The 21,224-nt window shown below is 43.8% G+C and overlaps 1 protein-coding gene across 2 annotated transcripts in view; it reads left to right on the forward strand.

Moving 5' to 3' along the window:
* Nucleotides 1-20,268, forward strand: part of RNF224 (ring finger protein 224) — a 171,418-nt gene extending 151,150 nt beyond the window's left edge. For both annotated transcript variants that reach the window (XM_069241339.1, XM_069241338.1), the window contains exon 3: nt 19,229-20,268. In XM_069241339.1, coding sequence (XP_069097440.1) covers nt 19,229-19,751 — 523 coding nt within the window. In that variant the 3' untranslated portion in view covers nt 19,752-20,268. The remainder of the gene's footprint in view (nt 1-19,228) is intronic.
* Nucleotides 20,269-21,224: the final 956 nt, after the last annotated feature.

The following is a 21,224-nucleotide window of genomic DNA, read 5'->3' on the forward strand; positions in this document are numbered from 1 at the left end:
ACGTAACTCAACCACTTTGAAATAGCAATTCAGCCTATTGGAGCCAAACTCCAAAATCGCAAAATGAGCCTTGGAGCCTTTGACAGATGCAAGACCATGAACCCACAGCTGATTAGAGTTAAAACTGTGCTTCCAAATTAATTCTTTGTGTCCACCTCCTTCTCATTATTGGATGGGTTTTTGTCCACCTCACACACCTGCTTCTAACTTAATGGCTTTCCTCGCTATTCACCTTTTTGTTCTACCCAAGGAACATTTCGGTGTCATTGTATTATTGATTGATCGTGGATTTTGTATGCTTCTACTGCTAGCATCACACTTTGCATTGCAGGACACAAGCACGTCCAGCATTGATTATTAAATGACATTTCTTAAAGCAGAAGAATAAACATTCCAGGATGGCTGCAACATTTGTGTGTGCATGCATAATGGCCATCTTGGAATGAGCTTGGTTTGGCTTCAAGAAAAATCATTCCAAGATAGCAACTGCATCTCCATTTAGTGTGGCCCTCTGGTAAAAAAAAGGCGTAGCAAAGCCAGTAGTTGTCATGGGCAAACCCTGCAGGGTTTGACAATGCTTGATTTTATTATTTGGAGCCTGGGTCCCAACTTGATCCAAGGATTACTAGTAGAAATTAGGTTCATTCTGTGGGCCACATTGTTGGAACCTTCTGAGAGCTCAGCCACAGCTCATCTCTCCTCCATAGCCTAACATTCCAATCCCCCACAGTACTCAATTTATCATCCTTAAGAATGGTAAAAGACTGAGTCGGATGTGCCAGGGTTCCAACCCTTGTTTTAAAGGCCATAGTCTAAGCCTATTTGAAATAGCATGCTTCTCAAACATTGGGAACATTAAAAATGTTGAGTGCAGTAGTGTTATATTTTCAGTACATTTACAAATGGAAATCCTCCTGTGTTCTGCCAGGTAGATCAGATTGGATGTCACCAGCAAGCATTTAACTTCGTTTTTTTGTTCACAGGGCTAGGGAAATGCTCTAAAAGTAAAAAATGTGTATGATTTCAAAGTGGTCTGGCACATAAATAAGAAAGCAAGTGTAACAATTAAGATGGGGTACATCTAAAGACTATGAGCAGTAGTAAGTAGTATGTAGTAGTAAGAATTAAAAGTAGTAATTGTGTACCATAGAAGTTCACCTTTGTACGGGTGCAGATTTTCTATTACTTGCAAGCAATTCACATACACTCATAACATTTTCCCTGGCCCACCTGTGCCTGCTTTGTTTAATTCTACTTCAATCAATCAATCAGTTTTTATAAAGCGCTGCTACTCAACCGTGAGGGTCTCAAGGTGCAGGGGGAGAGGAAGGGGCCTCATCCGAAGAGCCACGTCTTGAGGTTCTTCCAGAAGAATAGAATAGCATAGAATTACGTACGGGACTGCAGTCTGCTCTTCAAACATACACTTTCTTCTGTTGTAATGCGTTACTCCGTGTGGAAGAATTTTTCCAGTGGAGAAAGAACTCACCCTACTGTTCCTCTGAATCTGGGGGTGGAGTTTACACCAGATTCACATGACCATTTCCAGGATGGCACAGACTCATATCAGAGTTTGAAAATGGCCACAAAGGTACTATTTTGTGAGTGGTCCTCCTTACAATGCCTACATCTTACGGCACATCTTTATGTACACGAGGCCCCATGTTCGGTCTTGGATATCACTGTATTTGAGACAGATGACAGCAATTGAAACCTAAATGACAGGTAGAATTTGGATTTCCTAAATCAATAAAATATGTTGCATCAATGTACCTAAATCAGCCCTGACAGGTTTTTTTGTAAAATGTTTGAAATAGCACAAGCATTTGATAGAAAGCATTTACTTTTAATGTAGCCGGAGCATCTTCATACAGAGAGCAGCATAACATATAGGTTTAGGATTACAGAAAACAGGATTTGATGGAGGGGACCATCTATTTGGCACAACGCTGTGTTGAATTTAATGTTATGGCAGTCCTTAGGCTCGTGTTATGCTATCTTTCTTGCCATTTAATGTAATAGCAGCTAGTTTTTTAAAACATTAAATTGTAAAACTGAAAACAATTATAGAACTAAAACATATCCAGCAAAGTTAGGTGCAGCGCTACAGTGTTACAGTCACAGGTGTATCGTTAGGCCTTCCTTTAAATAGGCCTCTAATCATCCTATCCCTCCTCTTTCTTTCTGCTGGCAGTCATCCAAGTCACGCCATTCCATTTACTCTCTAACTGTTAATATGCTGTAATTTACAAAAGTTAAGTATTGATTGCCTGTGTTTCTAGCAGTACAGTGGTTCTTAACCTGTGGTCCAGGGATCCCTGAGGGTCCACAAAGCCGGCTCAGTAGGTCCGTGACTTCTAGAAAATCAAACAATATTAGCAAGTTTATAAAGTGTAAGTAAATAATGAAGCACAGTGTAAAACTGAACATTTTAAAACGTTCTGTAAGTGTGAAGAATTAAAAATTGGAGACTGAAAATGAAGTTAGTGCCCTCAGATTGATTTGTGGGAGCAGTGTAAGTGCATCAAACAGAATATCGTATGGATGATGAGTGGCCTCAATGGAATTTAAAATGCCCTGTACTTCCCATTAAAATTAAAATGCTGTTTTTGTTATATTTGCTTGTGAATTAAATGAAATATTTAATCATTTCTGGATTTGATTGATGAATGCTTCTTTCTGTATTTTTTGTGTAACGTTTTGCATTTCAGATCATCCAAAATGATAAGGAGGGTGTCCCCAGTTCTAGGAATAACTCAGTAGGGGATCCCTGGTTTCCAATAACAATTAAGTGTGGGTCCACATTAGTCAAAAGGTTAAGAACCACTGTGGTAGAACATTTATCTATGGCTGTCTATTTCAATGTTTCAGTGCATGTGCGAGTCTGTATTCACATTTTTCCCTTCAGTCTAACTCATTTACTGTCAGTCCAATTTACGGTTTTACTGCCTACTTAAAAGGAATTTTTACTATATAAGTTATTTAGGGGTTGCCAGGGGTCGCAGCTGCAACGCCTGGCTTGCCCCTTGCAACCCCTGGCACTGCCTTTGCGTCCCTGGCCTCAAAGACGGCAAATTCAGTACCAAGAACACAGTGGCAGCTCTGTATTTCTTAGTTTTAGCCAGTTTTTTTTTTTACTATACTAGTAGTGAATATGAATAACATTCAATGTTAGTGTAATAAAAATGGAGCACACGTGAAAGTTGGAAACACAAGGAGGAAGGAAAACATTTATCCTTGCTCTGCCTGCATTGAAAAGTCAGATTTTGGGGAAAATTCCTCTCTGCCAACATTTGTAGATGGGAATTTGTGTCAAACCCAATGGATGGTTGCATGAAAATGTCCAATAACCCCCATGGAAAGCCCACTTGACCCAAAAGAATGGAAAGCAGTGTACAGTATAGCTCAAGTTTGTGTTACTTTGGGATACTATCCAACACAAATCAGGGTTTGCACGGAATAGTAAATCCCACCCTAACACTTTGCTGTGGTTGGGGTCGACATGGAGCAGAGTGTTAGTAAACCTGTGCCTGAGTGTCTGTACGTATGAGTGAGTTGGAGTAAAATTAATAGTGAGTGCAAGTGAGCGAGTGAAAATGTATAAGAATGAGTGTAATGGGGTGTGAGAGAGTGTGAGTGTGATGTTAAAGTCATGTGACATACCTTCCCGAAAAAAAAAACAAGGGCAAGGTCATATGATGTCACTTACTGTGGTATCATTAAGGTTGAATGGTATGTAATGTTACATCTGCTACCCCTGGCATTTTGGTGAATCGACTCTCATGAAGTTACCTCTGCTCTCGGTTTTCTATATTTAGGCTGTTTCCACTACATTGTTTACAGTAGCAGCTCACAAACCACAGGTGGGGCAGGGCGAGGAGGCACAGGAGGGGAGAGGAGGGAGGAATCAAACGTTAAATTAAATTTTTTTTAAAACCACTTACCTCCTCTGCTGCTCCTTGTCCCTCAACGCTCCTAGGCCTCTGCAGGCACAGGCTCCCAGCCTGCCTTGCGCCAATCCTGACGCTGCTCAGACCAGTGTCAGGATTGGTTGGGAGCGCCCAGCCCGGACTCTCCCAGGCAGACTGCAGAAGAGAGCCTTCAGCGCATGTGTGTTTGGCCGGCCTTAAAAGGCCGGCCAAACAAACATGAGCTGTGTAGGGGGAGTGCTGAGCACTCCCCCTCAATGCATGTCACCCCATGGCCAAACTCGGTCTCCACACAGGCTTTGTTAAACAGGAAAGACTGATCTGCGTTGCATCTGTGAGCTATTGTTTCTTTTCCAAAAATTACTGTTTCTGGGACCTGCCTGCCCCTTCTGTTAAACAAGATCTGTTCTCCATGAGAGGTTTAGAAATATCAACAAACTATTATTTCTCAGATGTTTTATTAGAGGTTAATTATAAGAATGTATTTATTTCCTCATTATTTACACTACATTATGACAGAGACAAGACAGGAAGATGATGATATAGATACTAGTCAGGAGATTTCAAGAGTAACTTCAGTCAATTTATAAATTAGTCTGTAAAATCAGCCATCAATGCTCTGGGTGCAATTGTGCAAGACATTGGTAATAGTGTTGGAAAGGTTTTATTGGCCCATGCTCAACCCGCTAATGGCAGTGCAAAGTTTTCTTCTAATTTGAAAAAACAGGAACCCAGGCTCTTATAAAGCCAATTTTCCTGTCAAACCCATTATAGATACACTCATATACCATTACAAACACGAGAATGGAGCCACTAGATCCAGCAGGACCTTCTGCTGACAAGATATCTGACACGGTCAGATGAAATGATACAAATGATACATCCTTTGATGACGGTGGCAATACAGCCACTTCTAGACCCTCCTTAAAGGAAGTAGAAAAACATACTACGAAGAGGAAACATATCGAAACAGACCCTACACATACTGATGATTATTTTGATGCAGTTATCTAGACTCCAGACACAGATTCAGATAACAAGAATGAGTCTGAGATTAATTGGTTTGATCCCATAAGAGTAGGGTAAAACAATTATCAAAACAATTGAAAGACTTAAGAGACATTAAGGCTCACACTAATATTTCTGATGTCTATGGGGAACATTTTTTTGACCCATCTTTGTTATAACATCCTCTATCATCCAACTGGTTCCCATAACCATTCCTCACATAGAAGATTAGGTTAGATCTAAAATAAGAAAGCCCTTAGAATTTTTTTTAACAAACCATGCCCCTCATTCTGATTCTGGCGGGCGGCGGAGGCCGCCCGCCAGAATTCAGCCCTCCATAATACCGCTCCGCGGTCAAAAGACCGCGGAGGGTATTATGAGTTTTTCCCTGGGCTGGCGGGCGGTCTCCAAAAGACCGCCCGCCAGCCCAGGGAAAAACTCCCTTCCCACGAGGATGCCGGCTCGTAATCGAGCCGGCGGAGTGGGAAGGTGCGACGGGTGCTGTTGCACCCGTCGCGTATTTCACTGTCTGCCAAGCAGACAGTGAAATACTTGTAGGGGCCCTCTTACGGGGGCCCCTGCAGTGCCCATGCCATTGGCATGGGCACTGCAGGGGCCCCCAGGGGCCCCGCGACTCCCCCTCCCGCCATCCGGTTCCCGGCGGGAGAACCGCCAGGAACTGGATGGCGGGAGGGGGAGTCGGAATCCCCAAGCCGGCGCAGCAAGCTGCGCCGGCTTGGAGGATTCCTGGGGGCAGTGGAAAACCGGCGGGAGACCGCCGGTTTTCCCGTTCTGACCGCGGCCAAAGCGCCGCGGTCAGAATGACCAAGGGAGCACCGCCGGCCTGTCGGCGGTGCTCCCGCCCCCGTTGGCCCTGGCGGATTGTATCCGCCAGGGTCAGAATGAGGGCCAAACTCTAATTGCCGTGTTCTTGATCTGTTGTCCCTGATTAGGTCTAAGTAACTACAGCAAATAGACTTCAAGATTTTAACCTTCTTTCAAAATATAATGAAGATCTAAAAGAAGGTATTGACAGGGCCTGGTGCGCCTGTTAGGATGAGCTATTAGATTCAATAGGGCTGATAACAAAGATTTTTGAGATGGTGGAACAAGCTTTGGACAGTGTTTTGACCATTGACCCTCAAACTTTCTAGTTGGATTTAACATGTAACGTGTTTTACAGGCAGTGCCAGTTCAGGCATTTCTCATGAATGCTGCAAGGGCTTACTTCTTAAGTTAGACCCCATACCAGTAGAACTAGCATCAACAGAGGAAGGTTCATAGGCTAATGGACTTCTCTTTGGGGTCAATTTCATGAAAAAAATATAAAACTATGTCAGCACTCTCAGCTCTATCGACAAAGCCCAATTATCACTCAGAAAGGTGTTCTGCCAACATGTTTTCACACGATCTGTCAGAAGAGGGGGCCCTTCTGCTGGTCACTATCAATACAACAGCCTCCAAACATCAACTTTACATGGGTCAATCTGGTTATTTCTGCCAAAGACCTACCTTCTACCCACAATGTCGGGGAGGTTACAGAGGATGTTTTAGAGGCTGAAACCTGTACTAATGACAACAGTAAGGGCCTGATTACGACCTTGGCGGAGGAGATTACTCCATCACAAACGTGACAAATATCCCTTCCGCCATATTACAAGTTGCATAGGATATAATGGAACTTGTAATACGGTGGACGGGATATCCGTCATATTTATAATGGAGTAATCCCCTTCATCAAGGTTGTAATCAGGCCCCTAGTCTTTAACCAGTTCCTACTATTCTAGGGGTAGATAGCTTTGTTTCTACTTAGTTGGCCCAAAATAACCACAAACCCTTGAGTTCTCCAGATGGTACAGGGCTACTGAATAGAATTTGCCAGCAAACGTTTTCAAATTCATTCCTCACACATAATCTGTATTTCCCAGTTGGATGTCAGTCTCATCAGTCAGGGAATAGAAGACATATCAGTATAACAGGCTATATAAACTGCAAAGTTAGATCCTTAGGGGTTTCTAAGCAAACTCTTTCTAGTCAGGAGAAAGAACAAAAAAGTAAAGATAGTGATAAACCTCAAAGATTTCAATAATTTTGTTCTCTACAGAAACTTCAACATGGAGGCAGTCTTCTGTCTTCGAGACTGCTTAAAATCTTTCACCTAGATGGTAAGGTTGGACCTTAGAGATGCTTATCCATTGGTGCCAATCTTTCCTCCCCATCAGAAATACCTTCATTTTCAGCAAGAGGGGACATCTCACAAATTCACTACTCTTCCTTTCTCTCTATCCTCCACAGACTGGTGCTTCGCCAAATTGCTGCAACCAGCAATTACACATTTCAGAGTACAAGGGTTCTGCCTCCTTATTAACTGGACAACTATCTAATAATGTCCCAGGACAAAACTCTACTCATACCCTAGTTACAAATGACCATTACACTGCTGGAAATTTTTGGTTCTGTTATCAATCCAGAAAAATCCTTACTATCTCCTGTACAATCAATAGAATTTCTTGGATTCCCGGTAAACTCAAGCCTGACACTTAAAGCTTTGTCAGCAAAATTAACTATTCTACTCTAATTTCTTTTAAAAGAGTTTCTGATAGGAAATCTTTGGATATTTTGGCTTAACAGTTTACTACATCTGGTGTTTATATTTCAATTTTAAAGAGAACAAAGGCTTTTAATTTGTCTGTAGAGTATCCTTAATTACCTGGTCAACCCAAACTTGTTGTAAGATGTTTAAAGGAATATGAATCCAGAACGGCTCCTCTCATAAACTTTCATGGTCAACTCCTAATTTTCTTTATTAAAGCACATTATCGAGTATCTTCAGCAACCCTAGCTGGTTGAGTAAAGTGGGTTATGTCCCCAGCAGGAATAGATGTATCAATATTCTGAGCTAATTCCTCCTGAAGTGCCATGGCATCTAAACTTTTTGATCCAGAGCCAGACTTCAAGACATATGAAAAGCAGCCGACTGGTCTTCAGATTCAACATTTAAATCATTTGATTGCAAACGTGTTTCTTACGCATCTTTCCCTGTGGTTAATTCACTTTTAAATACCATATTATGAACTTCTGGTCTTGTGATAAAGTGTGGATTTTACAAATATTCATGTCAGAAAGTCCTAATTTTATTAAAGACATGGAGGCAAGTATTATTCCACTGCTTTATAATTTTCTTTATGAATGTCTAGCCCTCCCCATTATCAGACTAAAACCAATTTCATTTCTTTCTAGTTCCTCAATAACAAATTCCACAAACTTCCTGAACACTCAAAAGAATATGAGGAATGGTTGGTGTATATTTTCTTCATAATATTTCCATTGCTCCACTGATGAACTGTATCATGCAACAAGAATGCAGAGAGATAAGATGATTGGAGCCATATTTATAGGCAGGACTAATGAAACACCTGTGACTGTAACTCTGTAGTCCAACACCTAGGCTTTCTGGGGTTTGTATTTGTATTAATGGTTTCAGTTTTCACAATTTACTGTTTTTTTAAACTGTCTGCTGTTAAATTAAATGGCAAGAACGGTAGCATAATACTCACCTTTGTGTCTTTAATGAAATTAGGAATTCCCTGCATGAATATTTGGAAAGTCCAAAATTTTCTCACTCATATTACGAAACTTAAATTTTATTCACATGAAAATTGGGCATATGCCAAACCTGCAGTCACAACTCTTGAGTCTAGGTTTCCATGTCGTAAAGTGACTGATTACATCCCTTCTCACTCTTGGGTATTTAAAGAAGGGTCCTTCAGGGACCTGCTGGCATATTATACATATGCCAGCGCAAGTGTCTTAACCCACCGATGTATATCATTAACATTTTCAGACATGGTTGCTAGTATCATTTGGGCCTCACAGGTGGGAAGAATATTCTGAGGCCCCAGAGGTTTCGCTGGGCCTCTGGGAGTGGAGGCTGTAGAAGAAGAAGACGGTGGGGTCTTATTTGCAGATCAAGCTTCACACCTGGGGAAGTGGAAGTGGCTGCAGAGGGCCCGCCCAAGGAATCCAGGATCATTGGGCAGAGGAGGGGGGGTTGGGGTGAAGAAGAAAGAAGAGGGGGTGTCAGTCAGGTTATGGATGCAGAGGTGCATATGGGTGGGTATACTGACCAAAGCAAGGCATGGTCCCCGAAACCACTCTCATAATGGCCATGTTAGAATGGAGTGGGAATGAGGAGGACAGGGAAGGTAGTGGTCCATGGGGAAGGGGACCATGGGGTATGGGTGTCTGGTGAATCAAGAGTATGACAGAGTGTGGGGGGTGGTGGGGAGGGGTGGGATTTGACAGAAGGCATGCTTGAGGAGGTGGGAGGCAGGATTGGGGCTGGGGAGGGTTCAGAATAGGGGCAGGGAACCAGTACATTAGTGTGGTCTATTTCTTCACAGGCAAAGGAGCAGTGTAGGTTCCCAGACTTGGTAGAATTGGGGGCAGCTCGAGGGCACTGAGTGTGAGAGATGGCTGGGCCTAGTGTGGTTCACCGGACGTCCTTGGGGATCCCTTCATGACTGACAAAAAAAGATCTGTGACTGCCTCATCGATCCCACTGGCTAGTAGTCCACGGATGGCCTCTAGTCATCACGGTGCACCAAATATACAGGTGACATCAGCCGAGTGGCATGGGGGGGGGTGTTAATTTCCTCCCCCAGGCACTGCACGTTGGTTAACAGCTCCAGAATACAGATCGGTATACAACTGGGATGGGGGTGCAGGCCCTGGTTAGGCCGGTATTGAGGACCCACTAGGGGTCACGATGGTGGATTATGATGAAGAAAGTCTGGAGGAAGGTGAAATCTGGGATAATGGGGTACTAGGGTTAGCACAAGGTTTAAGAGTGGGGAATACAACTAATGTCATGCCAGGTGCATTGCAGGCACTCAAGGAATGACAAAGTAGGTCTGGGGAGGTGCAGAGGGACCTGGCGAGGTGGCAAGCAGCAGTATGGGCACCGTCCTTGGAGCCTGTTAAGGGTCACATTGCTGGGAGAGGTCCGGTAACGGTGTCTACAGGTGTGGGTGCGGGGGAGACAAAAGAGGATAAGAGAGCTGCTGTGGAAAGGAAAGTATGTGATCGATGTGTGCGTGGGCACAGAGGGTAAGCAAAGGGTTTGCTAGGCTCAGCAAAAGAGACAGGTTACAGTAGTCAAAAAAGGGTAGGCAGGGGAGGAGGGTTTGTGGAGACAGGAGAGCGAAAGGAGGGGTTGAAGAGCAAAGAGCTCAAGATTAAATGATTACCCTACATGGGGTCTCAAAACCATTAGAGGTCCATTTGATGTTAGCCTCTAAAGAGAAAATTTGGAAAGGCAAATATGTGGTGATGCTAAAATTCCTACACAGGGAGGTGCACTCCAAGGAGTGGTCAAAGGAAGAGGAATACAAGCTTGCAAAATGACCAAAGGTGCCCCTCAGGATTGAAAATTGGATGGCAGCATTTTGTATATGCCAGCGTTTACTGCAAAAAATATCTGGAGCACAGCCTGGCCATGTTTAAATACATAAAGGCACAAATCACGGGGAGAGGATACGAATGGGGTCATTATGATGGGGAACTTTGGGCATGGTTGGCATGGGACCCTGAGGTGAAGTGGGGGAGCTGGATTCAGATCTTTGGCAGCACATCATGGGGTCTGCGAAGTTAGGGGAAATTATTTTTATGTCAAGTGGCTTTCTGATCGTGTATCATCCCTTTCAAGGGTGCCACAACCGAGGATGGGTGTGATTTGCATAAAAAGCCACACCAGGACTGGGAGCTCATGATGAGATTTCAACAAAGGGATGTGTACCTACCTGGGAGTACTGTAAGTTTTGCGTTGAATGCTCCAAGTGTTCAGGTAGACAGACCCTTATCCATTGTTTCAGCAAGGGCAGTGGGTACCAAGGTCAAAACTTTGGGCAGTAACAACCACAATTTGGCAGGCAGTGGGTCTCATCAGCAGCAGCAGGCAGCAGGCTTACAGTAACAGAGGGGAACACATGGATCTGGTGCAGAAGGCTCATACTCTGGCTAAACTGGACAGGTTAGAGTACTGGCTGGGTTTCTATGATCGTCCGGAACAGGTGAGGGTTCTGCAGGATGGGTTCAGACGGGGTTTTTGACTGAGGCATGAGGGTCTACGGGTACGAAGCTGAGCAGACAATCTAAGATCTGCAAAGGTACACAAACTAGTGCTGCAAACTAATCTGGATAAGGAGGTTTCAGAAGGGAGGATGACTGGCCCCTTTGATGATTTGCCAATGGACACCTTGATAGTGTCACCAATTGGGGCGGTGCCTAAAAAAGAGCATAGTCAGTTTTCGCTGATCCCGCATTTGTCCTGGCCAGAACAGGAATCAGTGAATGTTTTTTTTTACAGAGCGTTTGACCTCTGTGTCATTATCCTCAGTGGATGAGGCCATATCACTGGTTGTGACGGAAGGCCCAGGGGCAATGATGACAAAGAGTGATGTGAAATCAGCTTTTTGGTTGCTGACGGTGCATCAGGACGATTTTCTGATCTTGGGCATATTCTTTGAAGGCCAGTGATACATGGACAAAGAACTGCCGATGGGTTGTTCCATTTCATGTGCGTTGTTTGAATGCTTCAGCTCATTTCTTCAATGGTTGCTTACATGGCACACAGGACATCAGTTGATGATACACTGTCTGGTTGATTTCTTTTTTGTGGGAACACCTGGCTCAGCTGACTGCCAGCGGTTGCTAGTAAGATTCCAGGAGCTCAGGGGAGACCTTGGGGTTCCTTTGCCATGGGAAAAAATTGTTGCCAATTTTTGGGGGATTGAAATTGATTCTTAATGGATGGATGCAAGATTGCTGCAGGAGTAAAAAGAGGCTATGCCAGTTCTTTTCAATGGCATGCTGGCGAGGGAGAAGGTGAAGGGGAGGGAGTTGCAAGTGTTGTTCAGTCACCTGAATTTTGCATGCATGGTGTTCGGGGCAGGCAGAACTTTCTTTAGGAGACTGGGGCTAGCTCTCTTTTGTTTGTCACTGTCTCATCATCACATCAGGCTGTTAGCAGGGGTTAAGGAGGATTTATGGATGAGGTGTTTTTTTCAGCGATTCTTCAACAGGACCCCGCTAGCAAGACAAGAGGACATGGGCTGGGATTTGTGGATATTTTCAAATGCAAAAAGAACAGATGATGAACGGAATGTAGAACAAATCAAACATTCATCCCAGTTACAGATCTGGGTTTAATCCATCATGTTTCTTTGCTCCCCATGCCATTCCAGTTTGAACCCAGCCATTTTCAAATCAGTCTTGACCCTGCTCCCAATGGGAACAGTCCAGTCTGAACTGCCAGGCCAACTCCTCCCTGAACTGGAAACAAGCATCCTGGAACCGGTTTCACGGTATCACCCTTCATCAGCCAGGCTAGCTTGAATCCAGTGGCATTGCGAGCACAGGACCCACATCTAAGGGCCACAAATAAAAAAATAAAAAAACAGATGATGAACGGAATGCAAAACAAATCAAGCATTCACCCCCAGTCACAGATCTGAGTTTAATCCATCCGTTGTTTTGCTCTTCATGCCATTCTAGTTTGGACCCAGACTTTTGCAAATCAGCCTTGATCTTGCTCCCAACGGGAACAGTCCAGCCCGAACTTCCAGGCCAGGTCCTCCTTGAACTGAAAACAAGTATCCTGGCACCGGTTTTGGGGTATCACTCCCCATCAGCCAGGCTAGCTTAAATCTGGTGGCAAAGCAAGTATGGGACCGACGTCTCGGCATACCCTTCCCACTTAGGGTGACAAATGCAAAAAGAACAGATGAAGAATGGAATGCAGAACAAATCAAACATTCACCTCCAGTCACACACCTGGGTTTATTCCATCAGTTTTTTTTGCTTGTCATGCCATTCCAGTTGGGACCCAGCCATAAGCAAATCAGTCTTGACCCTGTTCTCATTGAGAACAGTCCAGCCTGAACTGCCAGGCCCGGTCCTCCCTGGACCAGAAACAAGCATCCTGGGACCGGTTTCGTAGGAGGGGGGAAGCATTGGTTAGTTGTTCTGATGTATAGCGAAGTTCTAGTTTTGTAATCAATCAATCAATCACTTGTTAAGCGCGCTACTCACCCGTTAGGCGTTAGGGTCTCAAGGCACTTGTGGGGGATTGCTACTGCTCGAATAGCCAGGCCTTGAGTCGTTTCCTGAAGGTCAGGAGGTCCTGGGTCAGACGTAGGTTGATGGGGAGGGAGTTCCAGGTTTTGGCGGCGAGGTGGGAGAAGGATCTGCCGCCAGTTGTGGTACAATGGATGCGGGGGACGGTGGCAAGGGCGAGGTTGGCGGAGCGGAGCTGGCGGGTGGGTACGTGGAAGCTGAGACGCTCGTTGAGGTAGGCAGGGCCTGCGTCATGCAGAGCCTTGTGAGCGTGGATGAGGAGTTTGAAGGTGATCCTCTTGTTGATGGGGAGCCAGTGTAGGTCTGTGAGGTGGGCTGAGATGTGTTTGTGGCGTGGGATGTTGAGGATGAGGTGTGCGGAGGCGTTCTGAATACGTTGAAGTTTCCTCTAGAGCTTGGCCGTTGTTCCTGTGTAGAGTGGGTTGCCATAGTCCAGTCTGCTGCTGATGAGGGCGTGGGTGACCGTTCTTCTGGTTTTGATGGGGATCCATCTGAAGGTCTTGCAAAACATGCAGAGGGTGTTGAAACATGAGGATGAGATGGCATTGACTTGCTGGGTCATGGTGAGCGATGAGTCTAATATGAATCCAAAGTTGCGTGCGTGGGCGGTGGGAGTGGGTACGGTTCCTAGGGTGGCTGGCCACCAGGAGTCGTCCCATGCTGAGCGGTTGGAGCCGAGGATGAGGATCTCAGTCTTATCCAAGTTCAATTTGAGGCGACTATTCTCCATCCAGTTGGCAATGGCATGCAGTCCGTTGTGGAGATTGATCTTTGCGGTGGCGGGGTCCTTGGTGAGTGAGAGGATCAGTTGGGTGTCGTCCGCGTAGGAGACGATGTTGAGGCCATGAGATCGGACGATGTTGGCGAGCGGCGCCATGTAGGCGTTAAAAAGGGTTGGGCTGAGAGAGGATCCTTGGTGGACTCCGCAGATGGTCTTGGTGGCTTTCGACAGGAACAGAGGGAGGCCGACTCTCTGAGTTCTACCGGAGAGGAAGGATGTGATCCAGTCCAGGACCTCGTGGCGGATCCCGCCCGGCGTCATGAAGGCATGCACGGAGGGTGTGGTGACAGACGGTATTGAAGGCTGCCGAGAGGTCAAGGAGGATGAGGGCGGCGGTTTCACCTTTGTCGAGCATGATCCTGATGTCGTCGGTTGCAGCGATGAGAGCGGTCTTGGTGCTGTGGTTCTTGCGGAAGCCAGATTGGGAGATGTCTAGCGTGCTGTTGTCCTCCTGTTGTAAGGCAGTTAGCCAGGTGAAGTTTGTCATGTGCACCTGCCTCAATAAAGTGGCCTTTTTTACACAATACAGTGGCCCATGGTTTGTGCTGAGCCCCTCTCTCCTAAGAGTTAACTTTCAATGTTGTCCTTCTTTCTATAGCTTTTATTCAAGGGGCACAAAAAAAGTAATACGTGGGTAATGCCATGACACCATTTTGGATTTCATTGAACCTTGTGTGACACAAGTTATGCCTCCGTTCGCCTCTGCCAAATTTGGTTTATAGGGCCCCTAGACATTCACATAAACTGGACAGATGTTTGCAATAGTCTTGTTCCTTTAGGGCCTACTGAGATTGTGCATCATCACTGCTGGGATTTACAATGTGCTCCATTGCCCCCTCATTATTCACATGGCTGCTGATTGAATTAATAAAGCGTGGAAGTTGTTTCTATCGTTTACAGTTTAGGGCAAGGCTTCCAACTGCAACTGGGCACATGGTTGCCGGGCAATATACTCGAATTACAGGGTGGGGCGGTTCAGCGCTGATGCCTGCGTGCAGAAATCCCAGATAATGCCTGTCTTGGAATGTGTGCGTTGCGTGCTGGTTAAACAGTGCTCAGGGCCCCAAACATTACACCTCTCTTATTGTGTGAAAAGAAAAGAGTCACAGAAGAACGGTGGTGTCATGGAACCGCAGCATAATATCGCTCACCTCCTGCGGCCACGGCTGAGTCACGAGGGAAATGCACTTTACTTCTTTGAGCAGAAACTTGAGGAGGACAGTGCTTGGAAGCTCCTCGGTCAGTGGCGTATGTGAGTCCATAACTAGCTGCTTTATGTAAAGCGGTACAGGAAGTTAATGCATGTGCTGCCTGGGTCTCTGCATAACTGTGGGAAAAAGGAGCGAACCTCAGTAGGACAAGTTGTTCTTCTGAAGTCGCTATGAATCGGTATATATGACTTTCTTAAGGGTTTAGGATCAGTACAGAACCGATTGATGTTAAAAGTGTATCGGCGATTTGCTTAACTGTGGTATGTGTTTTATGTTGGGAGGTGTGTGTTAATATAGCACAAATCTAGCTTAACTGCCTGCAGAGCATGCCTCAGCAAACATTTTTATTGTAGTAGGAGATTGAAGATGAAGCGCTGTACAAAGACCGCATCTGGTGTGGGGTTTTGACGAGATACATTAAACGAAATAGCTTTTAATAAGAAGGGCTTTTTCCATTTCTACCTTTGGAGGAACAGAAAGATAACGTGTTTTTTTTCCAGAATCGTATTGTTATTTGGTCATGTGCCAAAGCTGGAATCAGAACTCCAGCTTCTAGGTTTCATGGTCTGTTTAGAGTGTTTTTGGCTAAAGAGGCTAACATTGTGCATTCACAGTGCTTTCGCGTGACACATAGAGAGGTGGCTTCACGTGGTACAATACCATAATACTGTTCTCAGAATCTCCTTTGACTCCAGTAGCGTGTCCTAAACAAAGTCAACAAAAATATCAAGCATAAAGGTCAAATACAGAAATTGAATAGGCAGTGGAAACAATCTTGTAAATAATGTTTAGGATTTATGTAAGACTATATTGTATGCGACATTCTGACATAGAACAGCTACAGACACTCTACAAAGAAGAGACAATAGCCACAGTACAGAACGTTGTCATTCTCACTAGAATGAGTAGTACACAACTTTTCCTCAGGAAGTAAGTTTTATGAACTTTAGTAGATATGAGTTTTGCACTGCATTTCTTCTAAGATGAATTCCCCAATTAGTTAGCATTAATAATCATTACTCTAAGTCCTCGCCTTCAACATCATAGGGCCTGATTACGACCTTGGTAGATGGGATACTCCGTAACAAACATTACCGATATTCTGCCTGACATATTACAAGTTCCATTATATCCTATGGAACTTGTCAAACGGCGGGCATGATATGCATCACATTTGTGACTGAGTATCCCATCTGCCAAGGTCGTAATCAAGCCCACAGTCTTTAATGAGAAAGGTTTGCCTTGTCCAAAAGAGGATTTACATGTGTCACAGAAATCTTGACATGAACTGTAAAGACTGTGAAATTGGTTATTGACAAAAGAACATTAATAGTCTATCCCCACCCCTAAAAACCAAACTACCCCGAATTCCCCCCACCCCATAATTGAGAGCGTAAATGCCATGTCTGCTACCTTGTATTTAGTTGTTTTATTGTGGGCAGCCATCTGGCTTTTTCTGGTCAGAGAGCTCTTGCATTGTAAATGTCGGAAACACAGTGGAAAGATTTAGCTCTGCCGAGATAATTAGCTGCTCGTGTTGTTTTTGCACCCAGAAAAGTTTTGAGAATATCCCTACTTTTGGCCTTCTCAAAGGTTGCAGAGTTTCTTGCTTCATCTTTTGCGTTTGAATGGGTGAAGTCTTCCAGCATGAGATGTAATTTTCATGCACAAGTGCTAAATATTTTGATCTTTTAGGACGTTGCAAAGTTTTGGATACAACTCCATGGAGATTGGTTACAAAATGTACCACTTTACACACCCCTGTGGAAACTCTCTTTCTCTCTTTCTCTCTCTCACCCTCTCTTTTCCTCTTTCTCTCTCTAGAAGGAGCAGTGGAGAGCTTTCAACTGGCCTAGGTCAGTTCATGAAGTTCTCAAGTCCTCTGCTTTATGGCGGACTGGGGAAGGAGTGGCGTGTGTGGGGAGACATAGGTGAAACCCACAAGAATCATGTAGATTAGATCTGCTGCCAGATCGAGCCAGTGGAAAAAATGCTATACATTGAAAAAAAGTAACGTAATGGAGAACTCTAGAGACTATGGGCATGATTTTGATATTGGCAGAGGGGTTACTCCATCACAATAATGACGGAAATCCCATCTGCCGAAATCTAAATCCCATTATATCCAATGGGATTTTGATTTTGTCAGACGGGCTATCCATCACAGTTGTGATGGAATAACCCCTCTGCCAACATCTATATGAGGCCCTATGTTTTTCAGAAAGTATTCACCATTAACATCTTGCACTCGCATTTTAACCGTAAGGAGTGATACCAGGAAATCTGGGACACATGTACAAAGGGTGTTTGCTGTTGCAAATCCTCCGGTTTGGTAAAATAGTGTTTGCGACTGCAAAACCCTTCTACCCATATACTTACCTTTTTTTCAATTCAGAAATGATTTTTGAATCACAAAGTGGCTTAAGAAACCAAATTGAAATTTAGAAGGGACATGTTAGTGGTGTAGCTTCCAAATTGCAATTTTGTAACCTACGGGTCGGTAGTTTAAGAAAATAATTGAACCATTGAACAGTTACAATTCCCAAGTTGGTATGCTAACTGATTTGCAACAGACCCCTTCTCCTTTGTGTTTCAGGATGGCAGCTTCAAAGGGGGTAGGCAGTGGTCCACCGGACCACTGGAGCTTTCACTGAAGATTTCCTGAATGGAAATCTTTTGGTTTTTTTAAATTATGCCCCGGCTCCTTTAAGGAACTTGGCCTGCTTTTTTTAAAGTGTCCATGCAGGCCTCTGCCCTTTGTACTGTAGCCAATCAAAGGGAGGTGCAAGTTGCAACCTGCCTAATGAATATTAGTTTTGGCAGGTTGTTTTGTTACCTCTTGTGGTTCATTATTTTGTGACCCAACATAGGTCGGTTCACAAAATAAATCAGTGTCTATAGAAATATCTACATGCAATTTGCAACAGCCTTTTGCAACGCTTCTCATGGTACAACAATCTGGTCATTTGTGTCTTACTTTCACTCAGACTGTGACTACTAACAAGTACTTACAGTCTTTGGTGCATTGTTATCTCTTTCGTTTAACAAGTTATGGGACCATCTGCCATGCTCTGAACATGCCAGAAGAACTAAAAACCTGTTGCAGGGTTGGTTTTATTAACCAACCATCACTGGCTTACTCCATTTTAGTTGTTGCAGTACTGGACAGGTATATATACTTATATGATGTTAAATGAGAATTAGAAAAAATAGGTTAGGATTAAATTATTTTGATAACCTACAAACCCAATGTGGTTTATTAAGGTTTTAAAGCCGGGATATACTTTAAAAAGTATGTTTGAATGAAATGTGGATGAGCTGTTATTCTGAGGAAATTGCCCCGTGCTGAAACATAGGAAATTATACTCAAGAAATCTGTCAGGGTTTGCTATCTATGTGGGAGCCTAGACATTGTGCTTTCGTTCCCTTTTCTCTACAGAAGAGGCCTCCAACCTTTTTGTAAGCAGGAACTGCTTATGTTCAATGAAAACCATCTTGAGCTACTATTATTAATTTTCTTACATTCACTATATCAGACAGGATTACCTTAGTTGCCACCCTATGCAAGATTTCCAGCAGTGCTCACCTCCATGCATCAGGATGATTGCCAGCAGTAGTGTAAAAATGGCGTTGTAAATTTGTATTGCCTTTACATGGGTAATACATAACAGCCATATCTGCAATACCAGAGCATCAAGGTAAAAGTGTTAGAAATAAATGTCCCAATAGTCCATGATTTATAACTCAAATATAAGCTTTAAATATATTTTGGGACCCCAACAATTTGTCTCCAAATATCAACTTATACATTATGAAAGTACACACACTTTCATCTCACTTGCACACTTTGTAATTTTGGCTTCCATATATTCAGCCAAGCAAAAGCCTCACATTTAGTAGTTAGGTGGTGCTGCACACAGGAGAGCTACTTACAGGTATCTGGAGATCTACTAGTAGCTCATGAGCTACTTGTTGGAGAAGCCTGCTCCACAGTGTTTTTAAGCATTGTGACTATTTCTGACTATTTCTAACTATATACAAACACAATTTATTTGTATTTCTTTCTGGAACGCTTAATGTCTTGTTGCAAACTGTGTCTTCAATTGATTTGTCCCAACCTCTAAGATTTTGAGTCCTCATGATGTGTTTTTTTTTCTCATTAGCATGCTGCAGAGTCCTGTGGATCTGGACATTGGTGATATTCTGGACCCAGAGCCTGTGGCACTTACAGTCACGGGCACTGAAGACAAGACGTCGGATAGGGGCAGCAGGAAGATTGACTGCATCATTTGCTATTCCTCTTACAACATGTCCAATAGGCTGCCACGCAGGCTTTACTGTGGCCACAGCTTCTGCCAGTCCTGTATTAAAAGACTGGATGCAGTCACCAATGAGCAACGCTGGATCCCCTGCCCACAGTGCCGCCAAAACACTCCTACCCCGCGGGGTGGAGTCACCATGCTCGACCTGGACCTAGCTGCTTTCCTAGCTGTGAAGTCAGAGAAGGACGCTGCCCAACCACCCAGCAAATCTGAGGTGGACATTGACACAAAGGCCCCCTCGAAAGATAAGCCAGTTACACAGCAGCCCTCTGGTTCGTGCCAAGAAACCATGTCAGAGGCGCCCTTTCCGGGCAACGCTTGCTGTAAAAAATGCTTTTGTTGTTGCTGCTGTGGCTCCATCTGAAGTTCAGCAAACAGGATAGTTTCTTCCCATGCTCTGGTATTGTGAATTTCATGCGTCCTTTGGGCTTTGCCTACACCAGACTTATCTAGGTCATTTAAACTGACACAGGTCAAGCCAAAGCTGGATACCTCACCAGAAAATGCATTGTCTAGTAGTTAGGCTTTAGAACAGCCAATCTAGAAGGTCTGAGTGAGTTCATGCTTGAGCACCTTGAAGGTTTTGCAGCTGGAATGTGCTGCTCCTGAACGGAACAACGTCTAAATAAACACATTTCCAAACATTTATAGGTACCGCGGGTCGATTGAGCTGTTAGAAGGACAGAGATTTTGTTCTTTTCTCTCATTTGTACATCGCTGAGAACCTTGTAGCATGTTACATATACACTGGACTGTGGGTCTGAGGTTACTTCCATAGTTATCAAGGAGTGGGCTGTAATCAGAGCAGAAATGTATTTAGACGCATGATTTGTTGATTATGAATACCCATTTAGAAAATAATAAAACTTTAAATGCATAAATTATTCCACCCAGCTCTCTTTCCCTGCATTTAATCTTATATCCGTTCCTCATTCCCCCTTTCATTTAATCTCATATTTATTCTCCTGCACTCCTGTATTAGCCCTTCTTCTCGTGTTCTTTAGTACCTCTGCCACCATTAATTATATTCTCCATGATTTCTCAGGATGCACCCTTCTTGACAAGAGGTGAAGAGGGTGAAACCTGTATCTTACTTTTGTACGCATGAAAAGTGGTAGATGACATTGTGAACATATTTGTTAATAGAAAAGAAAATCACCTCTTGTTTGCCCTTTTAGAAGATATTCAAAATAATGCTTCAAATTCTATTGAAGTGTCATGTCAATAGAGAGACTTTAACCAACAACAAGGTATTGAATTAATGTCAGTCACAGCCGAGCGATTAGGACATTTTCCAGTTCAACATTTTCACCCACCTAGACACACTAGACAGAGGCACCGTTTATGCATTTGCAACTGGATGGAATGCTTGACCTATTCAGTTCCTTCACAGGGCATGGTCATATTTGAGCAGTGGAATAAAATTCTCCCCATGTTTCACTGAATTGTTCCTGAACATAGACCAATGTCTGTGTTCTGTGCAAAGTTTACTGAACTAAATATCACTTTAAAAATGTTCTCCCTTGTAGTTTCACAAATAATCCTTTTTTGATTATTTGAATCGTATAGAGGTGGTGTTAGAAATGGGGTCTTTGGTTGGCTGTCAGGTTACCCCCTGTCCAAGCAAGGACCCTCACTCTAGTCAGGGTAAGTCACACACAATCCAAATTATCCTGTGCCCACCCTCTGGTAGCTTGGCACTGAACAGTCAGGCTTAACTTAGAAGGCAATTTGTAAAGTATTTGTGCAATAAATCATACAATAACACCATATAGCACCACAAAAATACACCACACAGTGTTTAGAAAAATATATAATATTTATCTGATAAAATGCA

This window comes from Pleurodeles waltl, chromosome 6 (genome assembly GCF_031143425.1).
Source record: "Pleurodeles waltl isolate 20211129_DDA chromosome 6, aPleWal1.hap1.20221129, whole genome shotgun sequence".
Taxonomy (NCBI): domain Eukaryota; kingdom Metazoa; phylum Chordata; class Amphibia; order Caudata; family Salamandridae; genus Pleurodeles; species Pleurodeles waltl.